At 37.2% G+C, this 19205-nt stretch overlaps 1 protein-coding gene across 5 annotated transcripts in view; it reads right to left on the bottom strand.

Annotated features, from left to right (window-relative positions):
* LOC135324943 (DNA excision repair protein ERCC-6-like 2) overlaps positions 1–19205 on the bottom strand; it is a 61425-nt gene that overhangs the window by 37533 nt on the left and 4687 nt on the right. For 4 of the 5 annotated variants that reach the window (XM_064502100.1, XM_064502095.1, XM_064502097.1 and 1 more), the window contains exons 3-11: positions 18211–18330; positions 16632–16825; positions 14098–14259; positions 12524–12731; positions 10979–11119; positions 8932–9045; positions 7943–8062; positions 1529–1600; positions 186–331 (exon numbers count right to left, since the gene is read on the bottom strand). In XM_064502100.1, the coding sequence (XP_064358170.1) occupies positions 186–331; positions 1529–1600; positions 7943–8062; positions 8932–9045; positions 10979–11119; positions 12524–12731; positions 14098–14259; positions 16632–16825; positions 18211–18330 (1277 nt within the window). Of the gene's footprint in view, positions 1–185; positions 332–1528; positions 1601–7942; positions 8063–8931; positions 9046–10978; positions 11120–12523; positions 12732–14097; positions 14260–16631; positions 16826–18210; positions 18331–19205 lie in introns of those variants that run through there. The other variant, XM_064502096.1, reaches the window with a different exon arrangement.

Here is a 19205-nt window from a genome sequence, read left to right as displayed (position 1 = left end):
GAAGTCTCCAGATACTTTAAGCAGCCTCAAGCCACAGCAGTGAATCTGTTTACTATCAGACAAAGGAACTTCTCAAAAAAGGTAATCCCGCACAAGGTCAATCACGTAAAAATGTACAGTAACCTATTTTCTAAACACTAGAAAGGCAGCATGAAAGAAAAAGACTATGAGTTAAATTCTCTTACATCGTTGATACAAGGCATATGTTAATTTCTTGAGTGTTGTTGAACTCTCTTACAATCCTGATCCTATCTTCTGATTTTGTATTTCCATCAAGTCTTCGGTAATCCAGCCCAGATGCCATACAGTACTGTTCCAACACATCAAGCAACTGAGGGGGGCAGGAAAGAAAAAAGTCAAGTACTTTATAGTATCTTTTTGAATTAACCATAACCATAGAGGCTGTGTTTCTTTCTAATAGACCAAGCACCAAAAATGAGGACAAACCTTCTCCATTTTGCTATCAACACTGTTGACTCACCTTTCTCTATGGCAGCCTAAGGTGATTAATTTTGGTCTGCAGCAGGCTTGCTCTCTCCTCTAACCCTGTCTGTCTGTCTGAGGTGTGAGTGATGTTGAGCCAATAAGCTGGCAGGCAGCTTAAACATTTTCCTGCCATCTTAGCAAGTTAAAATGGCTTGAAGTACAGTAAACGAGCTTCAGAGCCAGCACAGAGAATGTAGCTGGTGTGCCCAGCCAGATTTCCGGGGCGGGGGGGGAGTGAAAGACATTGCAGCAACTACAAGACAGGCTGTTTTTAAACACCATGAATCACAGCCTAAGCATTTTACTAACTTTTACCAATATTCTTCTGCTTACCCATCACCATTTTACTACTGCATCTAAGTACTAAACTTGCAATCTTCCTTAAAGCCACAAAAAAAAAAAATATTTAAGATTTGAACTGTCATTCACACTAATCTTTAATACTTCTTTAGTGCTATGTTAAATTTAGTGCGTGTTAAATATTTAAATAAACTCATATTATAGCTTGCACCATTTCAGAAAACATTATTCCATAATAAGGAAATCAGGGAGCACATCCCTAAGGGTGAAATGCACACACATCTCGAGCTCCAATGAAACACTTAACTTCAAACCAAGTGGTGTAATCAAGTCTCTGGGTTGAAGTTCAAGCACTGCTGATCAAAAACCAGCAAAACAGAGGGAATTCAACTACTTTGTAGTGCTAACACAAATACTGTATGATACTTCAGTGGTATTTTGCAGTGACACTGCTCTAACCCAAGATGCATCAACTGAATTCAGCATGAGCTGTATATACCTGCAGTAATACAACAATTAAAAAAGCTCTAAGGAATGAAGCAGAGTATTTTGCCATCATCATTGTCCTCAGACAACATAAGGTTTCAATGTGGTTCTGCAGTGCTGCACATTGTCCTTCTCAACAGCATTTCCCCAAGTATGTAAAGAAAGGAAGCATAGTTGACAGCTGCTAATGTCCTCAGTGCTTTACACTCCAGAACTTACTGCTGCAGTTAACAGATACAAATCATATGGAGCTCACCTTTGTGGAAAAGGAGAAAAGAAGTACTTTATCCTTGTTTTTTCTGAAGTGATTTAAAAGCTGCTGAAGGACCTGGAAATGAATCACAGAAAAAGAGATCACCTCATACACAATTACTTGCATTTTCAACCTTTAAGCAGACCACACTGCAACTGTTTGTTTGCAAAGCTAAATACAGGCATAACAAAAACACTTTGTTAGCAACGTAATACGCCAAAAGTAACAGAGATGCTGGATCTGTTCATTTTTCATTGAACTCCACTGTGATGTCATTATGAAAAGGTAATCATATTACAGCAGGTAAGTTCAGAAGTTATTTGTATTAGTGCATATTTTGGTCTAGAAGTCTGCAACAAAATGTTACCTATGTGCTAGGTCAGGTTTTGAATCTTTAACAAATGCGCACAGTTCCCCTGAAAACAGGAAGGTCTATTTAAGTTTGCTGTACTACATCTGAGTTCAGAACTTCTTGGAACTTGTCTTCTTAAAATAATCAGTGAGATGTATGCCCCTCCTGCTCCCACTCTCTTCTGTTGCTCTGTTTACAGTAGGCCCTGGCTTCCCAGACTCTGCGCAGACCTTGAAATGCCAATAATCCGCCCACACACAATGTTCTTCTGGTGGGGAAGCAAATAATCCAGAGCCTTGTGTATAATAGTGATACTGTTATTTTCAAAAGAAGCATGTCCACATCTGGCAATGGCAGCTCCGGAGTACCGTGCAGAAGCAATACACAAAAGGGAAAAGAAGCATTTTCTGTACCATGTCTGTAGCTTTCTCCCACTGGGCAATAAATATTTAAAAAAATTATTTATTCAGCGATAAATAGCTAAACTGTTAATCAATACAGATTTCACAAAAACAAATCTTGGACAACCAAATAATGAAGAATGTTTACATTAATTTCACAGTTCTGGGTAATATCTTGAACATAAAATAGTAATTCTACATCACTCATATCTCCTTTCATAAGTGAAAATGAGGTACAAACAAGATAATTTTGGCTTGTTTCACTGCACAACAATATATTGAACAGGATTAATTTTATAGGCAAAAAACCCACATCACATAATTTAACCAGAGTTAAATGCCTTACATTTGCATTTTATTAGACAAATTTTTTAAAAATGGATGAGAAACAGCAGCATGCTTTTAAAGCAGGAGGAATGTGGCTACTGTATTACTGTTGTTATCATTAGAGTAGTAAGTATAAGTCAAATAATTAATTCCCTATAGGAGAACACAAACAAATCCACCCAGTTTGTTTAAACAAAATGGATCAATGTCGTGCCCATTGGGATTTTAGGTATTCTGGAGTATAAAAACAAGCAGGGAAAGTAATGAATAGCTTTATACTGAAGAGAAAAACTGTATGCTTGCACACCACAGTATTATTCTGAAAGTAGTTATTTTGAAAAATAAATACTTGATCATACCAAAAATTGCGTTATTTTTGCTTAAGTGTAGTCCACATGGATTTAAATACATGCCTCCCCATTACTATACATTATGATGGTTTGTTTGACTGTGACAAAAATTTTACCTCTCACATCTGAGAACACCTTATTTGTATACAGCTCTCCATTCTAGCCTACAAAGTTTAAGACTTCAAAACTATGCCTGCCTGGGTTAGGGTCATATTTATCGGTGGAAGTTATTAATTCCAAAGTACTCCCATTGACTTGCATTTTCCTACTAAAATAATGATAATATGTCAGGCAAAATAAATAGCCCAATCCAGTGTGGTTATTCCCAAGAGATTTGCATTAATTAAGAACAGTACTCCAATACTCCAGAACTCCACAAATGACTGTCTGTGACAATATTGCATGCGCAGTTAAAAAAAAATTATTTTGAGTGCCCAGACATTTAATAGTCCTCTTAGCCTGAATTTTAACAAAACTGTAGAAATAATCAGATGAGGCATTTATGAGAATTAGCACAGACTTTAAACTATTTTCTCTATTTCACTTACTTAACTTCTTTTGCAAAAAGTCCGTGATACTTTTGTGTTTCAAAAGTAACAGAGTCATTTACTCTCACACTTCACAGTTTCCCATTTTTCTACTTCATGATGGAAGAATACTGGTCTCCCACACAGCAGCACACTCCTGTTACTTCAGTTCTCATATAATCAACTATTTCAAGTTAAAACCTAGACGTGAAATTCATCTTGCAATAGAATGTGTAAGCAGAGCCTTCTGAAAGGTGTGTGCTTTGCAGTATGATTGTAAATAAAGGGATAAGTCCAGAAAACCAGCATTAGCATAGATCACATCATTCTGCAATACCCACCCCCTCTCTATAATGAGGGCATGTTAGAGTCATAGTTGTATGAGCAATGCTTATATATGCACGTTTGGATTATAGGGATTGTTTTCCCCAGGCCCTTCTTGTAATCTTAAATTCTGAACAGCAAGCCCAGGACAGCACGCTGTAAATTCTACCGCTTGTAGACAGTTATAGGTCTGAGCGCAGCCAAGACACCTGCACAATATAGGACACAAACACCCTTATTTCACTCCCTCACACCTACATTTAAGCAATTCTAGCTTTACTGCTGGCACTAGGCACGTCCCACAGTACAAAAAAACTGAGGGTCTGTTTCCCCACCCATTTTGTCTGTGCTTGGTCAGAGAACAGAAGGTATTTTGGCAGATACACTACTTTTGCATTTCTGCAAAACAACTACAACTGCTTAGCTAAAGAGCTTCGTTAATAAATCCCTGCCTATTTTTTCTTTCTCTCTGGAATAAATTAATGCCACAAACTTTTCCTTTGGAAATATGCTCACTTACAAAAGAATAATCTATGCCAAAATTTCTGGATACTCCATACTAAATTTTAATTAAATGGACCAAATAATACCTGCTTGCTCCACATTATCACAGGGAAGTTACAGTACCATTTCCATTAATATCTAGAACATCTGTAACTTATAGAACAGAAAATTTCAACTATTAAAGTGGAACAAGGCTATTAAAAACATTTACTGGGAAATAACAGACAAATTATAATGAAGTGTGTTAACAAAGAATATAAAGTAGCTTTCAAGTTCTAATACGTGATGACTCTCCTGTGCACTTTTTCATGGTAAGAGGTGAAAAATCCTCTAAATGACTTAGATCTCCGAGTATAAAAAACAAAACAATTCAAAACAGCTTCTTCTTTAAAAAAAATAAAAACAGAAAGCGTAAGTTAGCCAATTTTCTTTCAGAAGATAAGCTTCCAATGCAATCTGCATCAGTATTAAAAAACAAACAAAAAGATCACTACCATACCAGATACATGTGAAACAATTTTTGGTATTATAATTATTCTGAAGTAAAATTTAATGGACTGAAGAACAACTTTATTTTTCAATGATGGCTACTTGGCCAATTACGTAAAACAATGTTCTCATTTTAAAATCTAAAACAAACACTGAAAATTCTCCTGAAATGCTTAATTTCTGTAATCTAACAAAATAACTTTGAGATTATGTATACTACTACCGAAGGCTCTCAACATGTGTCCCACTTCAGATAAATGAAATCAGTCACCTCTAGCTTTCAGAACAATGACAAAATGTTAAAAACCCAGCCATCTTAAACTGTACAGTTTCTGTAAACCTAGCATTAGGCATCACTCCTCCTTCCAGGCACAGAGATATCACCATACACTTCAGGATATTATGCCTGTGCTAAGACATATTTCCTGAATCGTCACAAAATTCGAGTTCTCCTTAAAAGAGAAGGCTAATCTATTTCCACCAAAACAAGCCATTCATTAACTCATTCTTAGATAAATTTTAGCAAGTTTGTGATGGACTGAAACAGACAGCATGGATTTCTACAGTAAGGCATCAGATACACAAACCCAGAGGTCACCAACAGTAGAAAAATACACTATAAATCTACCTGGCTGTCATCAAGACAGCCCTGCCTGCATTTTATACTTCATAAAGTAAAAAATAAAAAACAAACAAAAAACCCTCAGAATATTACAAGATCATAGTTTCTAACCCTAGAGAACATGTGGAAAGGTGTCAGAGTTCCTATTGCCTACTATCTCTGCCTACGACTATTGCACTGTAGTGTCTAATCTGATCATCTTAAAAGGTCATAGAATAACAAAAGTATCTGAAAAACTATAAAAATTTCTTTAGTAATTCCTTAGTCACTTCTCTACAGGAATTTATACTGCATTTCTCATCTAATCTACCAAAAAATGCTGAAAGAGCCCTGATTTTTCAAAATAAATGTTGTTTCCAACTCAAGACAGTTTTTTTTTTTAATCCAGTTTTCCATAATATACACTCCACTCCTTTTTTAATGGAAATCCTCCATACTAAGGCTCATCTTGAAAATACCCCACTATTTGTGGGGTTTTTTGGGTTTTTTGTTTTTTTGGGGTTTTTTTTTGTTTTGTTTTGTTTTTTTTTACAATCACCTACAGTCTGCATGGAATAATACCTTGAAATACATGAACATTGATGATAAAAGATCAAAAATCAAATAAAAAGCACAATATATGAGGTGAGGAAAGTGTCTAGTGAGACAGAATGAAGATGAGCATTAGATGATTCACTAACGATCAAAAAACCAGGAAGAAACATCTTGCTAGTAGTTAACTACTTTTAGTCAGTTCTTCTCATCTGGCTACACCTATGTTTGAGTAGCCTATCCAGAAATATAAATTGAACTATCATTTATATACTGATAGCTCAGAGAAGTTTTTTTAATCAAGCAGATCTCCTCAATGTCAAAACTAAACATCCAACCTGCCTGACCCTCATCAATATCAAGCCACTGGCACAAGTCCAGCATATTTGAGAAGGTCACAGTCTCTGCTCTCTTACACTCAGTTATGCTCTTACTCTGGCACTGCAATAGTAAAACCTGCTTCCTTATCACCCAAGGCCATTTTGCATGAACATGGGAAGAGCCTCGCTGCCACCGACCAAGGTTACATAGAGTCCACACCACCACGGCCAGCTGCACCCCTGTAAAGAAGCTGCAGCCCATCCCACCTGAGAAGCAACTTGGACTACTGCCACCTTTTGGGACTGCTTCCTCCTGGCTGGCAGCTCTGGAAGCTGCAGACATTCAAAGCATTTGGTGCTGGCACCTTTATCTTAACTCAGGTGATTCCGCTTGCCTGAATTGTTAGCTGCGGTGTCAAAGAACACATAATGAAAATGTCCTAAGGCACAGCCGGAGTGAAGTGCACACTACTCCCAGGTGTGGAATTTCTACACACAGGAAAATTAGTTCAGCCAATAAAAGAAGAGTCTCACAAGCACCACCGAAGATCACTGACTTGGTTTTTAGGTATATATATATTAAATATTTCCTGGCAGCTAATTTAACAATAGAGTTGACTTTCAGGAGGCAATTATGTGTATATAACAGGCAATATGCAGGCCTTTCTCATGTATGTAGTAACAGAAAAGAAAGATAATGCTTGCATTAACAACAAATCAGTAACGTGATACAAAAAATGTGGCCCTGCCACCCCCGCCCCAACCAGCAATTGTGGGTATTGTGTTATACTGAGAGGGTAAACATACAGCATACTTCACCCTGCATACCTTCTCATCCCCGTTATTTTCAGCTCAGGAATATTCCTAAGCCTGGTTTAGATTTCTTTTTAGTTATCTTCATTACGTCTCTCTTCATACAGTTATTCATACAGTCCCCCTTTGAACCCAGGAAACCTTATGGTTTCTAAGGCAAGATTTATACTCAACATAAATTTATTTTGTTCATCTTCAGCCTGGCTCTCACTAACTTCTTTTGATGTCCCCAATATTAGAAAAGACAGCGAGCATTCAATGCATCTCTGCTATCTCCATGCTACTCATGACAGCATAGACCTCTGTCACATTTTTCTTAAGACTTCTTTTTTTCCAGGCTGAAGAGTCCCAGCCTACTTGGTTGTTACTCATATGGAAACTACTCCATAGTTTTGACCACCTTTGTCACCCTTCTCTGAACCTCTTCCAAGTCTCACGTATCCTTTTTGAGAGGACGGACTGGAACTACCCACAGTATTGAAGGTGTGCACAAATCATGAATTTCATAATGATTTTCATTTGTTCTCTATTCCTTTTCTAAACAGTTCAAAGGCTTAATTTGACTTTTGACTGCCACTGAGTTGATGTCTTCATGGAACTATCTGTCATTAACTCCAATGTCTCACCCTTGAATGTAAGGGTCACTTCAGTGCCTGTTACTGAATATATGAAGGTATTAAGTCTTAGGGTCACAGATCACCTTCTTCCAGTCTTTGCCAAGTGGCACCCTGATCCAAAACAGGAGATCTCTAGTGTGGTACCACCATCATCAAAAGACTGATTAAAAAACTATTAGGTGTACAATGTCTTAAATTCAGTAGACGAATGTAATTTTTTTCTCTAAAAAATAAATTTACCTTCATTTTTCCACTGTACTTTGGATCTGAAATTGTTTGAAAGGCTGCATCTTTGCTTAACTGCACAAAATCTGGAAAACTGGAAAATACCTGGTTGCACACTCGTTTGATATGTGCTTCCTGAAAGAAAAACAAGAAGTTTGAATAGGCATTAAATATTAGAGCTACATTAGCATAGCAAGTAAGTCATAAAAGGAGTTCAGCAGGCTGAAACAAGTCATCTGAAGTAAAAAAAGTTACGTGTTTTTATTTAGTTCAGTACACAAGTGCTGGATAAAACATCTACTGTGTGAGGGTTTTCTCTTCATTTAAAAAGGGTTCTAATTTGAAACCAATGATTCCAGTTATTATAGTAAGACATGGCCAAAACTCCTGATCCTGGGCTGAGACTGCACTAGGACTGCCCAGAGTTGTTAGTCTCAAGCCCTGATGGCTTGAGACTTGCATTACCCAACAGCTGTATACCAACACTTCTGATACTGTTCTCTCCTTGAGCAGTTTCTATCAAAACATGTCCCTCATATCTTTTAGAGGAGCTCAGCTCTGAATATAGAATTGAGAAGAAAAGACACACTCTAACTGTTCATTATAATTTATTTGCTTGCACAAAGGCCCAGCTATTAGTAAATACTTTTCATAAATGAAACAGAAATAGCATTATTAGAAATGACTGAAGACAACTCAGTATTTTAAAGCCTTCCAAGGTTTTTAGGAGCCTCATTTTCAGTTTTTCATCACCTAAATGAAAATATTGTTGTATAACATCTCTAGCGATTAAATAAGGGCTCCATTCTGAATTACTGAATGAAAAAGAGTTTTGCAAGATTTCTGAATTCCGTTTCTTTTTTTTTTTTTGTCTGTTTTTAAAGTCAAATAATCCAAAACCATGAAGATTTAAAAACCAAAAGGGAGACCCAGCAATGATTTTCACGCAACAGTTTTCCCCTCATTTTCCACAAGTCTGCTTTTTAGGTATTTTTGAAACTAACCTGCTGCTTACTAGTAGTGTCCATCTGCAGCAGGGCAGCATGATTTGCAACTTTCTGTAGGATTGTCAGGTAACTGAAACGCAGTGACTTAATTGTTTCGCCATGAGCATTTGCCTACCAAAAAACAGAAGAATAATTATGAAAACAAGTACTCTTGAAAATAAATATCCTAAAACAAATGCTGTTCTAAAAACTTACTACGCTAGTTTACTGCACTAGCAGTTCTAAGCAGTATTAAAATTGGTTCCACAGAGATGCATACTGCATTTCTAACAAAAAAGCAAGTTAAAAAAAAAAAAAAAAAGAAACCCTTTATTTTCTCAGCTTGTGATCCTGTTAATAGAGAACATCCCCTCAAAAAGCCCTGCTATGTTAACAGTTTGTTAGCATAGCATATCTACAGAACTTGGTAAGATAACCAAGTAGTCCTTGGTTGACAAGAACATAGTAACTTTACAACTGATTTAAATGTAAATGAAACCAGACATTTGAATGACTTCTTACCCTATGACTGCTAACTTTACTTTTCAGCAAAAAAATTATGAAGTTTTATAAACATCTGAAGTAGTATAATTCAAACAACTTGAAACATTCTGTAAGGCTTTCTACTGCAGCAACAGCAATAGCATCAGATAACTATTTTTTTGGTTATGGCTGGCTGATGTGACCAATACTGGTTTTCTTTTCCCTCCTCAAGTTACTAGATTTCATGGTTAACTTTGCAATATTGCAGTCCATAAGAGCACTTAAGCACCCGCAGTCCTGCCAAACATCATTTGTTCTACAAAAAATCATGAGAAACACAAGCCTGCAAAAAACTAATGCTAATATTCATGGAAAACCATCAGCAAATTCTCATCACAGGTAATATCTTAAAATAAAGACTCAGTAAAACTAGAAGTGCTCTTACTTCAAGAAACATTCCAGTAAGAGAGGGTAGATACAGTTGTTCTGCAGTTGTTCTGCAGTTTAACAAAAGAATATTAATAGGCAATAAAAAACAGTTACAAATTCAGTAAAGACAACAATCCTTTGCCTATAGCATCAGTTTATTGATAATGAATTAAGAAAATGCATCTAGAAGAAAGTCCACTAGCCTGCTTCAATTCAGGACACTCTCTAGTGTATATGATCTATAATGTTTCAGTATCAGTTTGAATGGATTGCTCTACCACATAATATAATTAAACAAGAGAATATTTTTTCCTCTGATTTCCATCCAAAACGTTCTCATTCTTACAGCTTGAACAGGCTGACAGAGAGATTGTTTTCAATGAAAGATGTAGAAGACAAGCTACATGATTTGGAAAAAAACCTAAATACATGAACCAAAGCAGGCCAGAAGGAAATTAGGGAAAACGGAGTATGAGATATATGCTAAATGTGTATCAGCCACGCTTAAATTAATCTCAGTCTATTGAAAGATACAGACAAAACAAATAGCAAGCTAGACTAATCAAGTGTTACAAGCAGTCCAGAGAAGATGGAAGAAATCTGTAGGACTTGTCACTTTAGTGAATAAGCTCTACTTGTGCTTTAACTCGGCTACTATCACAATCCTCCCTTCAGTGCAGCAAAGGGAATGTCTATTTACTGGCAAAGGAAGACACAACCCCAACTGCAGCTCTAACACAATCAGAGGCCACTGCAGCTTCTACCCTGATCAGTTGATCTGCACTGGAGCAGCACGCCTGACATAGCGGCAAGCATACTGTGCCAGTATCAACTGTGTCATAGGCGCACCTATTAATCCAACACATCTAGAACTTACAGCGTATACAATGGCCACCTGCTCAGGGCATACAAAGCAGCTTTGCTGTGCTCCTGAAGTGCCTGATCTCAGTGTGCTTGTGATGCAATCTCATGTTTCTAGATGGGATCTCCCAAAAAGAAAGATGTGAGCATTACACTTGTGCCCAGGTCATGGCCTACAACGATGCAGCCATTTGCATCAGTTCTTCATCATAAGGGAGTCTTCTGAGGAAATCTATGTGCTGCTCAAGACGGGATGACCACATTCTGAAATCCAGACTATGGAAGTTCTTACTTTGTAACAACAGTTCCTCCTTTTACGGCCGCTGCTGCAGCTACAGGGCTCTCCTGCTCGTAACACTAAGCTTACGTCCTCAGTCTCCAGCACAGCCTGGTATACTGCTTTCTGGAATTCTGTCAGGGAACAGTACACCATCTGCCAAAGAGAGAACCCCAAATCACAGTTATGTTCAGCATACAATGAACAGCAAAGGGCATTTTGGGGGGGTGGGGGGCACTGACCCTGACCCCTCCCAAAAAAACAACAAAAAAGGAAACTAGCCAAAATGCATCTATAATTATTTAACCCCTCCCAAAATACTATAGAGAGTATCAATATTGAGCTACCACAATCTGCTGTTAGGTTTCCACAAACTTTTTAATAGAGCTTTTGTGGGGGGAAGGAGGGAAGAGCAAGGAAGAGTGAGAGCAATAAACGCATAACTGTAATTAAGGATTCTTGTCTGTTTTGCCAGTTGCTTTGTTTGCCCTTTCTTTCCTGCTTCTTAGCTAGCTTGCTGTTGTAGGGCACTACCACAGGCAGAACAAATAAAATACAGTTCAATCTAATGGTGGCCTATGGCAGTCAGAACAGTGAGAAGGCAGGGATCTATACAGTGCTATGGCCAAAACTCTTATCCCTCCTCTTAGAGACCATGGGTGGCATCTCCATGACATCTTTAGTCTTAAGCAGCAGGAGACAGAAATCCCAAGATCATTCCTTAACCTAGGCCACCCACACAGCAGCAGCACCACGCTGTGCTATAATAATACAACAGTAACTTGAACATATACTCACATTAACAAGAGAATGAAAAGAATAAAACCTGCTAGATTTAGAAAAGCAACTGACTGACGTTTTTGTTAATCTTTCCTTTAGAAGACAGTTTAAATGACATTATTATACAGTAAGAATGAAGAACAAAGACCAAATTCTGAAAACAAAACCAGCTGCAAATGAATTTATGTACTTAGAAGGAAAGCACAAATATATCTAAGAAGCATTCATCACAACTCTTAGCTGTAGTCATAAAGTGCTTTCTTCTTTACATGTTTACAACAGCATCAGATGAATAAGATTATAGGTCTATAACAACCCACTTTAGATATTGTTTCTTTGGGGTTTTTTTTGAATGACTGAAAATGAAGGAGTTAAAAAAAAAAAAGTTAAAAGCAAGTTGTTCTGTGTACAAAATACCAGGTCCTGAATTCAGAAGTCCTGCATAGTATTTCAAGAGATTTACATACATCGCAATGGATTTGCACAGGTAATTACAAAAGTGCACATAAAATAGATGTGTAAATCACTAGTCAGAAGTCTAGCTGAGTATTTTCATGCCTGATTAACTCCATTTCAACATGCAATCATAGTAATTATGTGAACAAAGCACACTACTGCATGTGCATTTTTTTCAAGGCTCTAGATTCTTCGTAAGTTCGTTAAGTCCAAAAGAAAACCATAAACTACTAGAGGCATGATGAAAGAAAAAAAAACACAACAAAAACAAAAAGCAGAGATATATTCGTTAGTGTTGTATTTGAAATGGGCAGACGCTCTTACCCTGTCTTCCTTTTTTGGCAACTGATCACTGATAAGAGCTTTAGTACGTCTGAGGAACCAGCCAGACATTTTTCCTGCTAGCTTCAGCATGGCCTTGCGACCTGTTGCTAGCTCTCTTTTAGTTGCAGTGTGCCTCTGGCCATGCTCCACTGGATCAGAAAATTTCTTCTTGAAATGCATTCTAGTTCCCAAAAGTCCTGGTACAGCCCTATTAAAAAAATAAAGGGGGGGAGGGGGAAGGAATACCAGCATTTTCTTTACTTCAAGGCAAGCTTTCCTTTTCCATTGATTAAAAGCATACCATAAGTTGTTTCTGGCTAACAGCAAGAGGTCTTAAATTCATTTCCCTAGTGATAGTTAATAAAAGTCGTGCATATAAATAGAAACATATCTCATACTACTTCCAGACATTCAGCTTTTTCATTTACTCACTGTGATCCTCAAATTTTGAAAGAGAGTCTCCTAAGGAAAAGGGACACCATTTCCAAAAAAACTAAACATTAGCAGGCCAACGTAAGTCACAAGTATAGGTAACCTCCAAAGAACAGGGCTGCTACTATTCAGGAGCCTAAATACAAGGCTGAGCAGTAATGTTTGCATTGGTCTATTTTTATTGTTTTTATTAAAAAATCAGGTTATATAGATATTACAATTTAATTAAAATCTTAAGAAACCCAACAGGAAGAAGAATTCAGAAATCCTTGGCAGCACAGTAGCTTGAACAATCTATTACAACCACTACCATAGTTTTAATGAACTGGATGCAACACTAAGCTTAGCACTGAAGAATTTCTTGACATTTACATTTAAAATACACTTGCTTTTTTCTCTTTGTGAAGCATACCTAATAAGACTACTGTGTTTAGATTTATATCTAGGTTTATTTCCAACTCCCCCTCTCCTTTAAAACTTGCCCAGGACAAGAATTGGTGCTTTGTAAATATGTGCATTTTGGGAAAAAAAAATATGTATATATATATAAAATATATATATACACATATAAAATATATACATACATATATACATATATATATACATATATCTACATACACATATACACACATATATATACATACATATATATATATACACACATATATATACATATATATATATACATATATTATTATTATTATTATTATTACTACTACTACTACTTTCAACTTCCAAATAAGTCAGAATGACCTGCATGCATGGGACAGGGCACAGGCAGTTGTTCAGTGCTGTAAAACAACTCTCACTCTACTATGTGGGAGACAGGAAAACAGGAAAAAAAGAGTACCCTTAGAAAAGAAAGATAAAGGTGGGGGGGGGGGAGAAAAAAAAAAAAGTACCTGCTTCCCAAATTCCACAAAGAAGCAAGATGATGAAGAGAACTCCAAATTTATTAAATACCTGCAAAATACATACTGCAGATGGATCTACTAGGACCTCACCTCAATACACATATGGAAAAAAAAAAATACTGATATTCTCACAAGGACCTTGAGGGTTTTTGACACAATCCTAGCCCAACCCTACCACACGGCAAAGATATACGGGTGTTTAACCATATAAAAAGATATTTTATTTACCAGTCCATGACACACCAAAGTTCCTTCATATTGTTTTGAAGAATTGTTCCAGTAAGACCTATGCGAACACTGCACTTCAATGCCTTCATGGTTTGAGTTATTTGAGCCTTTGGATTCTTGATTCTGTGCGCTTCATCCACTATGACAGCGGACCACTCTATGCTGCAGATCAAAAAGAAATACCATCTTAACTGAAACTACTTCTCCAATCATTCCACAGAACCAAGTCACATAAGAAGTGATGATTATTATAATCAAAATATATATTTATGTTTGTTTTCCCTATTTTTACACTACAATATATTACTCAGTTTCGTTATATTCTATTCACCTAGTAAATTAAGTGGTCATAGTTAAGGCTAATGGCTAAACTACATATTCAAATGGATGGAACTACTGTTGACTGTATCAAATGTTTTGTGTGAAAGAAAGCAGCTTTCCGCCTCTGGAGGTATCAACCCAGCACCTCTTACCAGCACTCCTAAGTTAAATTTAAGAAATTTGATAGCTTTCTGAAGGTAAACTACTGAAACACAGTAAGGGCAAGTGACCTTCATTTTCCCAACAAAACCCATCCAGCATAAATCAAATTAGACAGAAATCTTTTTGATCAGCACAGTATCAACGTGAAAGCACTTTGATGTTACTTCAAGAAGCAAAATGCAGAAACAGACATGTTTAAAAGGAAACATCTTTCCTGAGCAAGTCCTATGTATTTTAGGTGACTATTTTGAAGACTGAACTTGTAGCACTTTTGAGCTTCTATATTCTTCCTTTCTGTTTACACAAGTTCTCACGTATCTACTCTAAAGCTTGGCTAATGCAAGAATATGAAATCAGCTGTAAAGACATTTCACAGTTAACTTGTTATAAAAGCTTGCAAGCCAACTTAACTGTTTGAACATAAGATCATGTCACAGAATGGTTGAGGTTGGAAGGGACCTCTGGAGATCATCTAGTCCAAACCACCTGCTCAAGCAGGGTCACCTAGAGCATGTTGCCCAGGATTGTGTCCAGACAGCTTTTGAGTATCTCCAAAGAAGGAGACTCCGCAACCTTTCTGGGCTACCTGTTCCAGCACTTAGTCACCCTCACAAGCTATCAACAATGCTGGCCAGAACTTGCACAGCATTAAAATCATTAATTCTTATTTAAGACCAGTGTTTGAGGCCAATCCACCATTCTAACTAAACAAGACACATAGCTTCTCTCAGTGGCAAGAGAAGACCATAGGCCCATCTGGTCATGTGCTCTGCAGGAGCCCGTCCAGTCAACCTGCATGCTGAAGCAACATACTTAGAAATGTAGTCACCTCTCAGACCTGCTGTGTAGATAGATAAAGGCAGTGCAGCACATGCACCTGTTTCCTAATCACTATTTGATGCTCAAGCTTAAAGAGTCCCTCAGAAAGAGTCCCTCAGAAAGAGGGACCACGAAAAAAGTGCTGCTAACCTAACACCCTTAATTGTCTTCTACCTGCACTTTTTTCCCCAGACCTGAGTACGGACAGGAGATCCGACTGTTTTGGCAAGGACCATCCAGAACACTAGGACGTTCTCTAGTTCTTTCCCATCACCTAACACAAGGTCTGCAAGGCTGCCAAGAATGCTAGCAGCTAAGGGCAGGCTGCTACTATTAACAGAGCTATTCATACAACTTCCACTCTGCTTCCAAGATGAAGTAAGTAAACAGGATCACTGGGATCAGGTGAGAGGCTAAATACTCTTGAACATCACCAAATGTAAGGCAAAACACCTGGTTTAAGAACACTGACAGGAATGGGACAAACAAAGCAGGATTTCTAATACAACCTGCTGTCAGAAAGACCTCAATTCTCTTAAGTCCATCAGGTATTTAAAACTATATATACATTTTCATATATATACATACACAACACACATGCATGCACCTCCCCCCCTTGTATCTCAAAGTTCTTAGGAGTCAGGAATTTCATCAAGCTTGTGAAGAGTCACGTGAAGCACAAATAGTGAGCAACTCCTTTCTTACACTATACTGAAAGATAGAAATACCTTCTGTGTATCTTTTAGCTACCATGACTTTTCAGGTAGGCGATTCCTGCAGCTTTTAAGAACATTTCATGAACCGGTAACAGCAAAGACTAGCTACCTGAAAATATTTAACTTTGTTGCAGTCAACCAGCAGACTCATTAGACTTCCCAACCTTATATGCCATGCTGCAAAAGAATGAGTAGAAAGTTCTTATGGATACATGAACTCTAGACACTTAAATACTTTCATGGTCACTATGGAAGTGGGAAAGAAAAGAAGACTAATATACTTGTAATTGTAGCTTTCTGAAAACTATTAAAATACTTACTTTTCCTAAGCACCCCCCTACAAAGACAGTATATGGTAAATTCACTATAAATAGGTTCTCTTCTTCCACACAGCAAGTCATTGGATTTAACATTAAGTACTTTACACAGAAAAAATTATAAATACTTATAAGGAACAATTTAATATTAAACAGACAATTAAAATTATGGTTGCCCAAAATACATTAAAATTGTTACCTGTTAAACTCATCCAAATATAGGCGAAGTATCTCATACGTTGTAAGGGCAACTTCACACTTCCCTTGCTTGATGCGACTCAAATCATCGTCCTTTTTATTGCCATGCAAGATAGCAACCTTGAAGTAGCCCCATGTGTCTAACTCATCCTTCCAGTTGTACAGCACAGAAAGAGGGGCCACTATAAGGAAAGTCTGAAAATAAACAGCTGTCACAGTACTACTAGAAAATGCACAACATAGCACTTTCTCAATAAGGAAAGTTAGAATCTTGAGTTTTATTTTACCGCTATATAGTTTGAATTTTGTTTAATTCTGTCACATCTATATTTAATATTCATCTACTGTTACATGCATAGAAAAAAATATCTAAGGAGTCAACAAAATAAATTCAAAAATATTCAGCTTATTCACAGTGTGTAAATACTAGAAGAAAAAAAACACACTGAAGTACTACAGAAATACCAAAGCAAGTGTTGCTTATTGAAATTGTACTCTAACAGTATTTACATAAATTATTAAATTTATTTCCACAAGCAATGCATAAGAAACTGCAAGAAAGCACACGAGATGCTATCCCTTTGCTTTGATATAACATCTGTATCCATATATCATAAAACATTTTACAGATGGGGAAAACAGAAGCATGAAGAGGTTAAACAGCTTGCTCCAATTCACAAACCTAGTAAATACATGACTTCAAAACAGAAAGTATCAAAACATGCTTAAAGGTTTACAACTCATTTATCATAGAACCATAAAAGCATTCAGGTGGGAAGGGATCTCAGGAAGTATCTAGTCCAATTTCCTGGGCAAAGTAGGGGCAACACTGAATTCAGACCAGGTCATTTAGGGCTTTGCCCATTCAGGTCTTCAAAACCTTCAAGGAGGGGGGCAGTCCACCACCTCTTTAGGTGACCTGTTCCACTGCTTAATTGTCCTCATAATGAAATTTTTCTTCTCTTTGTATCTGGTCAGAACCACTCCTTTCTGTTAACAGAAAGGGTCACCCCTTCACCTCTTCTTCCCTGTCCATCTTTTCCAAATCTGTTCCTCATAGAATTATAGTTGCATGAGCCATTCTGCCAGTCAAATATCCCAACAAAACAAAAATATCAATAAAATACAGAAACTTGAATGGGTCTTCCCATGGGTATAATTAAAGTTATCTTCAGATCTCTCTTCTTCACCCAATTTTTACATAAATCTCTATATTCGTTTATATAGATACACACATGCTTTTTGTATTTTAGAAACATGATCACGCAAAACTCTAGTTTACTACTCAGTGACACAGGCTTTTCGAAGTCCTCTAGCCACAAGTCTTATACAGATATTTGCAAATGTCTTCTGTTAGTACAGATTGACAATAGTAACAGGTTGAACAGTAACAGCTAGAGGAATCACACTGATAATTTGAAAAAATGGAGGCTGCCCTAACACTGCTAAGGTCATGAACCTCTAATCTACACTAAATATTAAAAATGAACGTATGTAAACTCCTAAAACAAACACAAGATTACAAAAAACCATATCAGCGTTTACCAAAACCTTTTAATTTGTATCAATAAAAGCTGTACCTTCTTGGGGCTACATTTCAATTCTTTTTTCACTGTCCTCAGTAAAAATTCTGGCATATTATTTTCAATATCTTCACGTGTTCCCTTTTTGTGCAGCACTGCAGCCAGAAACGAAATAACCTCAAGAAAGAAAACAATTCTCAGTAATCAGGTACAAAAACGCAAACAGAAAGTGAACATCTTCTACTGCAAGTAAACATTTAGGACAAGATCCTGAATTAGACTTAGTAAAATCTTTTTTCTTTAACTGACTACAGTTTTTAAAATAGGAACCCCTCTCTTTGGAGAACCCTGCATTCGTGGTAAGTGCACTTCTTGCTCAACTGTACACTTCAATCAACTAAGTGGAAAGAGTTTCAAAAATACGGATAAAGGAGCCAAGAAAAACTAGAGATGAAACATGCCTGGGAATTTTCCTGAAAAGGGATGGCACATAAATCTTGGATGAGAAAACAGAAGGAAGAGATACTTGCTAACTTTAGTCCAATACTACTTCTGCAAAAGGAAAAAAAAGGTTTAAACTAAAGGTTAGATTCTTAATAGTTTCATGTATGTTCCTTTCCTTCAAATTCCTGTTATGTAAAAAACCAGTTCTTTCTGTTGTGTTTTGGCCTATTATTCAGTCCTCTGCCTCAACTCAGCCATTCTCGGGTGATTTTTCTTCCCCTTTCTTCTCAGCCATTGTTGGGTGATTTTTCTCCCCCTTTTTTCTTCCTCTTCGCATTTATTGCAAGACACTACAGTGGGAACAAGCAACACGACCTGGGCTATTCCAAGCTGCTCCCATGGCAATCCAAACCAGGCAGAAGGCACAGAGACACCTGGCCAGAGCACTCATATTTGTAACACCCACTCAGAATAAATGGTATCCATGGGGCTAAGCAGGAACAAGAACCAGATGTGTTGCCAGACTGAGGTGTCCTTCTTGTGGAAACTGAACAGGCCCTATTTACTCAGAGCAGCCAGCTCTAGCCCCTTGGCAGCTGCTACACAGC

Source organism: Dromaius novaehollandiae, chromosome Z, assembly GCF_036370855.1.
Source record: "Dromaius novaehollandiae isolate bDroNov1 chromosome Z, bDroNov1.hap1, whole genome shotgun sequence".
Lineage (NCBI taxonomy): Eukaryota > Metazoa > Chordata > Aves > Casuariiformes > Dromaiidae > Dromaius > Dromaius novaehollandiae.
This window is presented reverse-complemented; position numbering and strand designations above follow the sequence as displayed.